The 10,599-nt window shown below is 41.2% G+C and overlaps 1 protein-coding gene across 1 annotated transcript; it reads left to right on the top strand.

Annotated features, from left to right (window-relative positions):
* The first annotated feature begins 797 nt into the window (after positions 1 to 797).
* RFC3 (replication factor C subunit 3) lies at positions 798 to 10,223 on the top strand. The gene is made up of 9 exons (XM_069012160.1): positions 798 to 942; positions 2,124 to 2,261; positions 3,419 to 3,486; positions 5,128 to 5,225; positions 5,511 to 5,692; positions 5,939 to 6,075; positions 6,203 to 6,301; positions 7,678 to 7,747; positions 9,407 to 10,223. The coding sequence occupies exons 1-9, from the start codon at positions 856 to 858 to the stop codon at positions 9,596 to 9,598; spliced, it is 1,071 nt and encodes a 356-aa protein (XP_068868261.1). The 5' UTR covers positions 798 to 855; the 3' UTR covers positions 9,599 to 10,223.
* Positions 10,224 to 10,599: the final 376 nt, after the last annotated feature.

The raw sequence follows: 10,599 nt of genomic DNA, 5'->3' as shown, positions 1-10,599 counted from the left end.
GAAAGTTGGTTTTGACATAAAGTAAAGAACTGGTGCAGGAGATACAGTTTTTAAGGATAAAATGGCAAGATGAACATAATCAGATTACAGTGGATGTTATCAAGAAGAGAACAGCAATGGCTCCACCAAATAACAAAAAATAAACACATGCCTTTTTAGGTGTTGTGGGCTTTTGGAGAACGCACATTCCAAATTACCGTCTGATTGTAAACTCCCTTGACCAAGTCGTTATAGTCTTAAACTGCTCCAGGTGAGGTCTGGCTTAGACATAACAGGAATTTCTTCACAGAATGGGAGATTAGACATTGGCATGGGCTGCCCAGGGAGGCGGTGGAGTCACCGTCCCTGGAGGTGTTTAAGGAAAGACTGGATGGCACTCAGTGCCATGGTCTGGTTGAGTTGGTGGTGTTGGGTCATAGGTTGGACTTGATGACCTCAGAGTCTTTTCCAACCTAACTGATTCTGTGATTCCTTGAAGTGAGCCGGAAAAAGAAAGATTTCAGATGGGGCTCCGAAGGTTCGCTGCCCCGACGGGGAGCCGGCGTGCTGGCTGGGGCTGGCGGGCAGAGTTAAATTCCTGCGCAGTGCCTGGTAAGGGGCTCTTTGGTCAAAGCCCTCAGGGAGAGCAGCGGCGGCCGCTGCCAGGCCTCACCGGTGTGTCCGTCCCTCCGGAAAGGGAAACCCCCCAGCTCTGGCGCGGCCCGGGCGGGCGGCGCTGCCCAGGCCGGGCTGGGGCGCGGCCGCCGCGCTTCGCTGGGGGAGCCGCGGGGGCGGGGCCGCCGCCGGAGTTTGTCCCTTGGCGGCCGCCGTACGGGGTGCGCTTCCCGCCGCCGGGCCGCGGGCTTTTGGAGCGCCATGAGCCTGTGGGCGGACAAGCACCGGCCCGGCGCCCTCGCCCGCCTCGACTTCCACCGCGAGCAGGCAGCGCGGCTCCGCAACCTGGTCAGTGAGGCACGGGCTCCGCCCGGCGCCGCCGCGCTCCGGTGGCCTCCCCGCCGGGCTCTGCCCGGGGGCCCCGCGGACTCCAGGTCCTCTCGGTCCTCTCCTCCCCGTAGCGAGAATCCCCCCGGAGTCAGCATTGCGCCTGATTAAGGGGAAAAACTTTACTGTGCGGGTGACCGAGCACTGGAACAGATTGCTCAGACGGGCCGTGAAGTCTCCGTCACTGGAAAGAGTCAGGAACCATCTGGATGCAATCCTATACCCTGTGCTCTGGGATGACCCTGCTTGAGCAGGGAGGTTGGGCCGCTGTGGTCCCCAACCTGACCCATGCTGTAATTGGGATTCCGGGCCCGTAGCGCTGCTCCTGTGGGGCCGGGATCGGGAGCTTTCCCTCCGTGCAGGCCCTGGCCTTCCGAGGAGCGTCCGTGCCGCGGGAAGGTGTCCTGGCATCGCGCCCTGCTTGGGAGCGAGGCCTTGATGCCGAGGGAAAAGCTGCGAGGGAATCACTCTTTCAGGAGTGGTGTGCACATGTTCTTCCTGCTGGTTTCAGTGTCCCTGGGAACAGGGCTTGGCTTGTTTGCCTCAGGTTAGCAGAAATTCTTAAGGTACGCAGCTGGGAATGAAAGGACTGCTTTTCCTGCCAGATGTGCCGACTAGCACATTCACTTTCTCAGGGATTAGTGATGTCTAACTAGCGTAAGTGCTGGCTGGGGGGTATGGTCAGATGTGCTCCAAGTCATGCCTTTTAGCTTTTCAGGAAATAACCTCCTAACCATATATATATGCATCTGCTTTAGACTTTGTTTCAAACCTTTTTCCGTGTGTTTCTAACCTTTTTCCTGTGTGTTTCTTGTAGCTGTCACTCTAGTAACCATGGGAAGCATATAAATGCTGAAGTGGGGTTTTAAGGGGTTTGTTTTATTGTTGTTGGTTTGCTTGGGGTATTTTTTGAGCAGTGAGGTGTTTGAAGTTAAATGAGTTGCACATGGCCTTCAGAAAAATATGATGTTCTATAGGAAACGTTGCTGCAGGAAAGGATTTCAGCAGTTTTAATGCTAGGTGTTATGTTGTGATGGAGCTAGAAAAGTCATTTAATGTAAACTTGGGTGAAAATGCAAGGATAAATGCTTTTATAAGGAAAATACCTTTGTAGCTAACTGATCATGTTGCTTTTTGTTCAGGTTCAATGTGGTGACTTTCCTCATCTGTTGGTGTATGGACCATCAGGAGCTGGAAAAAAGACAAGAATAATGTGTTTGTTAAGGGAATTATATGGTGCAGGAGTGGAAAAACTAAGGATTGAGCATCAGAGTATAACGGTAAAAAAAATAAAGTTTCCCATCTGCTGTGAAATAATGTGCAAATACTGACATATTTCTGTTGTGAGGCCTTTGTATTTATTTGAGTTTTAAAAATGAATTTTTTATTTTGCTCTCAATCTCTTCAACCTTTTTATGTAATTAATCATACTAGTTTGGTTATATGAACAAATTATTTTCCAGATGTTCTTTAGTGGGGTTCTCTGTTGTTTTCTGTTCCTGGTTGGCTGTTCATGTGGTGTGGTTTTATTGTTCAGGGTGGCTTTTTTAATTTATTGTTTACAGTTCAATTTCGACAATAACATCTCTTGTGGTAGACTAGCTCTTAATTAAATGCTAATAATCTCATTTGTCTGTAAAAATAAAGGTAAATTTTTAGATTTTTAGCACTGGTTTTTTGCATATATGCATGTTTTAGCTTGTTTTCTCATTTTCATAGTGACGGCTTTAGCATTAGCAAAAACAAAAAATCAATTTAAATTCTCTCTGCCCTGGTCTTAGGCATTTAAGTGTTTATTATTAAAAGGCTATATTACCTATTAAATGTTCTTGCTGTGGAAGGCTTGGCCAGCAAGGGATTATCAAGTTTTATTGATAAATAGGTTATTTAATGTTTGCCTTTTAGTTCTCAGTGCTGGAACAAATAATATTCTTAGACTGAATGCTAGAAATAGAGAATATACTTAACTGTTCAGACCCAAATTCAGCGGTGATATAAATACTAGTGTTTTCTGCAAACAAAGTATAGACTTGAAATCCTTTGAGAACAGAAGTAAATAGCTTCTTTGGGCTTGTCCAGTGGTTTTGCCTTCAAACCTTTTCTTTGGGTGGACATAGAGCCACTTTTGATGAACGGCTGATTCCATTAATGAGATTTCTTTGACAAAACTCTGGAGTAACTGGAGTTTGCAATAACAAATAAATACTAGGTGTTGCTGTCATAGTCACTGCTGTTGCTATTTTACAGGCTGGATGATGTGTCAGTCCCCTTTTTTTCCTTTGGAGGAGGGGCTGGGACCATAGGAGATAACCAAGTCTATGTCTCAGGAGTTCTTTGATTTCTGAGATTCTTGGTTTACCTGTGCCTTAGCCAGTTGTAAGCTGTAAGAGATTTTTAGGACACTTTCTGAAACTTAATGCACTTATTTTGTATGCAGACACCTTCTAAGAAGAAGATTGAAATTAGCACCATTGCGAGTAATTATCACCTTGAAGTTAACCCAAGGTAAGTGTGCAGTAAAAGTGGCTCACTTCAAAGGTAAGCCACTGACCATGTTGTGAGTGCCTTCAGCCTGGATGTACGAGGGACTGATTGCCTGATTTGTTGCCTGAGCAAGTCAGATAATGGTTTATGGGTTTGGTCTGCAAATGAGAGCAGGGAGAGGATTTTTAATTGAACAACTCTAAGTGAACAAAAATTTGGGTTGCTGTATAAAGGCAATAACGTTGTGTTTAATGGGCTACATAAGCATGCTGATGTTGAGGACTGGGTAAGAGAAACAATTCTGGATTCACAGATTTCACCATTTCAGTTGAAATTTAGAACTTGTACGCTACTAACACCTCCATATCGTTAGTTCTCTCACAAATACAGAAATAAAGGAATTTGGAAAGTAAGCAAGGTTTACCCAATAACTCTCCGAATAAAGTGTTTGGAGCATGGGAAAGATCACCACAAAATACTGTGGATCCTGTGTTGATTGAGGTCAGATGTTGATTTAAACAACAGAAGCTCTAATGGGAGCTGTCTACATCTTCTTTGGCAGTTATGAAATTGCTGGTGATAGTTCCCAGACCCAAAGTAAATATTTGTATTTACCTGAAACCTCATAATGTTGCTTTAAATCACAGTGAGAGAATGTCATTGTGTACTGGGAGGTGTTGGTTGCTGCTAAACCTTAGCTCATGCTGCCTTGCCTTTTGGAAGTTATTCTACTGTGCCAGGTCTCCTTTAAAAGCTCGTTCTGCAGGTAATCTGTTTATTGATTAGTAAGTATCTGCTGGTGTTCTAATACAGACACAAGTAATTATTAGTTAATTGCCAATAAAAGCTGAGACTTATTGGTAATCACAGTTTTGAATGTGTCATTTTGGTGATCGTTCAGTCTTCAGCTCTGATAGCCTGACACTACTGACACTTTTCCCGTTCCTCTGTATAGAGTGCTTAGAGCTTGAAACATAAAATAATGGTATTTCAATTTTAAATACAAAAGTGCTGAGTTTTGATTAAGAATTAATATCCTGATTCATAGGCTTTAAATGATGAAGCAATTGTCACGTTTATGTCTGGCCAGTAAACCTCTGTTCTGTGCAATGGCCTGTGAAGTTTGACTGAATTACAACATAGTGAAGTCAAGTGCATCTCAAGTAACAAGGAGTGGGATGAGTGGCTAACAAGGGAGAGGAAATGAATTTCTGGGAAGGACTCTACAGAACAAAACCCCGCATTTACATCACTCCTTTGAGTCAGGCATCCTATTATGTGGTTAGACTTAATTGTTCTTTTCCATAATGAGTAAAAGGGTTCACATTGTGTGTCCTTGTTCAAATTGTAGGTAACAGAAGTTCAGATTTTTTGTCTGAAGAAAATAAATTCTATTTTAATAACTTAATAAAACATTTGACAGTGGTTTTACTATGTTTGAATACAGTGCTGCTACTCTAGTTGTGCCTGCATAAGCTTTGGGTTGTTTTTATTATAGAGGAGATAACTTTCAATGATGTATATGTGTATTAGCTTAATTCTAACTCAGCAGTTTCTGAATTCTTTTGGCATTCTTGCTCATTCAGTTGACCTAAGGAAGATGTATTTTATATGCCATATAAAGTTGTTTTAAAACAAGATTTATTCAAACTCCGGGTACAGTGACGCGGGAAACAATGACCGTGTGGTAATTCAGGAGCTCTTGAAGACAGTGGCACAGTCCCAACAGCTTGAGACAAGTACTCAACGGGATTTTAAAGGTGAGTAAAACAGTTCAAACCAGTCAAAATGCTTTTTAAACGTGGGGGTTTTTTTCAGAGATTTCAGTTCACCGTTTCGTTTGTACCTGTATATTGCATGAAGGTTGTACAGTCAAAAAGGCACACAGGTTATCTTAATCTCTATTTGCCTGCCTATGGAACCATGCTGCCCTTACTGTGTGTTACCACTTATTTTGGTATTATTGCTTGTATATCAGAAGTATTTTTTTCTTAGAAAGATTTGATATTAATACAAAACCCCACTATGTTTAATCCTTTTTTCAGTGGTGCTGTTAACAGAAGTTGACAAACTCACTAAAGATGCTCAGCATGCTTTGCGAAGAACAATGGAGAAGTACATGGCGACCTGCAGGTTGATCCTGTGCTGCAACTCAATGTCAAAAATTATAGGGCCCATTCAAAGCAGATGCCTGGGTGTACGAGTGCCTGCTCCCAGCATTGAAGATGTATGTTGAAACAGAAGCAAAAATAAGTTACTTAAAAATTCTTGTTAGATAAGTTCTTGCTGTGGACTTATGAAATATTTTAGTTTCACATAATGACTTAGTTTTCCTTTGTGTTGGATGATTTGCCAGGCATGGCTTATGAAAGACTGGCCCATCTCTGGTCCAGAAATCTTTCTAACAGGAGAATCTGTAGGTGCTGAACAGTTTGCTAAGTGTTGTATTCTGTGCTCTCTGTTTTATGTCTAGATCTGCCATGTCTTGTCCAGTGTGTGTAAGAAAGAAGGCCTGACTCTTCCTCAGGAACTGGCTCAAAGGATTGCAGAGAAATCTGGCAGGAACCTTCGGAAAGCACTGCTTATGTGTGAATCCTGCAGAGTACAACAGTAAGTCACTGCAAAAATTAATGTAAATTATACTGTCAGACACATAAATGACCTTGCTTCTAAGGCCTTGTTAAAATAGATAACAATTTGCTTTGATTGTAATTTCTAAAAATATACTATTTTGTAGGTATCCTTTTACTGCTGATCAAGACATTCCTGAGATGGACTGGGAAGTTTATTTGAGAGAAACTGCAAATGCTATTGTTGGTCAACAGACACCACAAAGGTAGGTGAATGCTCGTGTTTAGAGATATAAATTATGCTTTTGGTGTACTCTGCCACCTAAATAAAAAACTGGTATTCAAAATTGTGAGTCTTTAGTTGTGTGTAATTTCTGTTATTTCTGCTGGAGCTGGTACTTTGCAGCCAGAGGAGTTGAGCCTTAAAATTGCCAGAGAAGGCTGAATGAGTGTCAGGAACTGAAAAACTTGTTTTTCCCTGTTGAAGCTTAGTAATCAAAAGGGAGCACAGACTCAGTTGCATGTTGTATTTTCTGTCTTTTTTTGGTGGGGGGATGGTGGGTGTGTGTGGTTGTTCTGTTTGTTTGTTTTACTTAAAGTTTTTCTTTGACCATGTTTAGCATAATTACATTTGTTAAAACAACTGAAAGTGAGAAATCATTGCTTTTTTTTTAGCACATCAGGAGATGACCCCTGTATCCATCTCAGTGTCATATCCACAGCCTGATCCTTTTAGTCTGTTCCATGTATTACTTGCTTGAGATGTCCTTTAATTTAAATGCTTGTAGCATCTGACCTCCTGTTATCAAAAGCTGAGCATTGGCTAATTGTGTCAGTTCTGCCACCTAATTGTCTTACCCCTTTTTATAAACAATGAAGGCAGAAAAACAGCATGAAGGAACTCTCTGGCTCTAATAAATTGTTTATGTCTCCTCACTAGTCTTAAGCATGAATAATAACTTAGATAGGAAGAAGAATTAAAGGGAAACAATCCTGAGGCAAGTTATAATAGCCTTGTAGCTTCTAGATTAACTGAGACCATTGTAACTAGAGTATGTGTCGTTTATCTTTTGAATAAAAGGTGATAGAGCCTTTGAATTGAAATTGACTCATGCAATTCTTTTGGTTTTAAAATAACACACAAAACCAAAAGAAGAAAAGAAACTTTGCTTGGATTGCTGTGGGAAGAGATGGAATAAAGTTGAGTTACAAGCTGTAAAACCTGCCTGCAGAGGCACATGGCAGCACAAAGGAGCACACGGCAGCACACAGAGGCTTGTCTCCACCAGAGCCTGGGGAGAGGAGGTGTCACACGGCAGAGCCCTACGGAGAGGAGCCTGCCGGGACCTGACTGACAGGTGAACAGCGAGTGACCACCCCACAGAAGGACACTGAGGGTGCTGCTGATGTGGCAACGTGGGATAGGTCACACCATATAAAGAAATACTGTGCCTTAGAAAAGTGTATAAAACCAACTCACTGCTTTGAATAAATGGTTCAGATCCCCTGCCGGCCTGGGTCCGTGCTTCAATCGCCAACAGATTGCCTCTTTTCCTGCAGTGTATTTCACTAACAGTGAAAACACATTAATTAGTATGCTTTGGGGTCATACTTCTCATATTTTGTGGTGTCTTTCCAACAGGCTTTTAGAAGTCCGTGGACGGCTTTATGAACTCCTGACACACTGCATCCCTCCTGAGATTATAATGAAGGTAATTCAACTATCTAGCTCTTAATGTGTTACCATTTTAACACTGTGACAGTCTCAACTAAAGCTTTAAAAAAAAAAAAATACACCAAAACATCACAAATTATCCAAATATTGATGAATAGCTGTGTTCTTTCCAAACAGACTAAAATTTGTTCTGTGGTCAAAGAACAATGGCATCATAGCTGAATAAAAATAGAAGAGGACATTCTTAGTCCCCTTGACTTCTCAGGCCTTCTCAGTGACTATATTAAGTATAGATATATTTTAACTGTATCCAGAGAATGTCAGCAAAGCTGGTGAGGGGTCTGGAGCACAAATCCAATGAGGAGGGGCTGAGGGCACTGGGATTGTTTAGCCTGGAGGAAAGGAGGCTCAGGGGACCTTTCTACAACTGCGTGAAAGGAGGTTTTAGCAAAGTGGGGTTCGGCCTCTTCTTCCAGGCATCTAGCAATAGGATGAGAGGAAATGGCCTCAAGCTGGGCCAGGGAAGGTTCAAGTTGGATATTAGGAAAAATTTTTTCACTGAAAGAGTGGTTAAACACTGGAACAGGCTGCCGAGGGAAGAGGTGGTGTTGCCATCCCCAAAGGTGTTAAAAAAATGAGTAGACATGGCACTTTGTGGGCATGGAGCTATTTGGCCAAAGTTTGTGCTTGATGATCTTGGTGGTCTTGCAGAGCCTTAACAATTATATGAGTCTATGGGCTAATCTTGATATGATTTGTTTTCTTTTGTAAAAGTTTTGTTGTTTTAAGTTCAGTATTTGCTATGCCTTTGTGGAAAGGTCTTCTGAAGGATGCTAGGCCAAGCAGGACTGTTCAAAGATAGATGTCACCTTGGGAGGAAAAAAGCAAGTGGGATGTGCCTGTTTTTATTTTAAGCAGGTTGAAAGGATGCTGAAGACAGCTGGAGCAGAACAAAGATCAAAAATAATGTTTGCAACTTAACCTAGTAATGTTTGCTCTGTCTTCAGACATAATTTCTTTTCACATTATCTAATTTCTGTCTGCTTTCTGGTGGTTCTGGTACTTAGATGTTTCTTTAACCTTCCTTTCTTACAGCAGGTTAGTGGATCCTGCATTGCTGTGCTTGAGAGGAAAGAGGTGCACTCCCTCTTGATAAACTTGAAATGGTCTAGAGATACTTCTCACTTAATCCTGGCTCTTTTAATCGAGATGGATTTGCAATGATTTTATTGCTGTCTCTAATCTAAAGTAATGTGTTTTGGGGTTTTGTAATGACTAAAGTATTGCAGTCAAGTTGTCTTGTGTGTCTGCATGTAAATATGCTCATAAATACAGACAGAGACACTTAAATTCTAAATAACCCTTTTCTTGTTTTTTTATTAATGTTGTTTCTCTTTGTGCTTGATGCTGTCAAGATAGAAGTTAAGTGGCTTTAATACACTTGCTGTCTTGGTAAGAATTCTCCTCAGGCTGTGTGCCTACATGTAGTAGAGGTTATAGTTTTTGTAAATGGGGTTAATTAATTTTCTTTTATTAAGGCATAAATTATTCCAGTAAGTGATTCTTGAGTGTCTTTTCTCTTGGATTAATGAGGGAACTATCAGTTATAACTTGGCTATTTTCAGAGAAACAAGGTTAACTTCTTAACAAAAAATACCTAATTTTTCCAATAGTGCCCTGTTTTTTCCCATTTTAGGGTCTCCTGACAGAACTTCTAAATAATTGTGATGGACAACTGAAAGGAGAAGTTGCACAGATGGCAGCCTTCTATGAACACCGCTTGCAACTGGGCAGCAAAGCCATTTATCATCTGGAAGCATTTGTTGCAAAGTTTATGGCAATTTACAAGAAGTTCATGGAGGATGGGCTAGATGACATGATGTTCTAACTCTGATGCCCAAACTCATACACAGAATGTTGCATATACATATTCAAAACTGTGATTGCCAATAAGTCTCAGCTTTTATTGGTAATTAACTGATAATTACTTGTGTCTGTATTAGAACACCAGCAGATACTCACTAATCAATGCGCAGATTAGCTGAGAACGAGCTTTTAAAGGAGACCTGGCACAGTAGAATAACTTCTAAAAGGCAAGGCAGCATGAGCTAAGGTTTAGCAGTAGCAAAATACCAATGATATTGCAAATGTCTGCTTGTCAGTGCTTGATTACATGTGGGTCTAAGTAAAAATTTTTATTTTACTATTTAATAAAACAATGTTTGTTCAGCTTTAGAAACCAGATGGATTGTTTGACAGCCACAAATCCATCTTTAGATCCATACAAAATGCATTGGCCTTTCAGAAAGACAACACGTTGCCTTGGAAGATGTGTAGGATCAGAGCTGCTTTGCAGTATTTGTAAGCTGACATTAAGGAGAGAGAACACAGATGCTGTGTGCTTGGTTTTTGTTTGTTAATCACAGATGGACAAGGTTGTAAGAAAAATATTTTTTTTTCCGTGTTCTGCTAAGTTCCAGCTTGAACATGTATGTTCTGCCTGCTGATCTATACATTTTAGTGCTTGTCTGGCTTCTCTTTTTTTAGCCTCACTGTTTTCTCTGGTGTGCTAACACCAAATGTTTTCTGTTTTTTTTTTTTCTTTGTAAGCAGTTGTATTGAAATTGTGGATGAGCAGTACTTTTGTGCTGATTATAAATCACATGGAACACCTTGTTTAGAAGGGTTATACCTTTACAAAGCAAATCCACTTGCTGTCTGACACTCTTGGGCTTACCTCAACCTACCTACCTGCTCTTCAGGTAAAGGTTATTCCTTTGACTGTTTTTTAACAAGGGGCAAAGTTTCAGCTTTTAACAAATATTTTTTTGCCTCTTAAGCTGATATGTGACATTTTTAAAATGGCAAAATAAATTGCAGAAAATATGA

The sequence above is a fragment of the Aphelocoma coerulescens genome, chromosome 1 (genome assembly GCF_041296385.1).
Source record: "Aphelocoma coerulescens isolate FSJ_1873_10779 chromosome 1, UR_Acoe_1.0, whole genome shotgun sequence".
Taxonomy (NCBI): Eukaryota; Metazoa; Chordata; class Aves; order Passeriformes; family Corvidae; genus Aphelocoma; species Aphelocoma coerulescens.
This window is presented reverse-complemented; position numbering and strand designations above follow the sequence as displayed.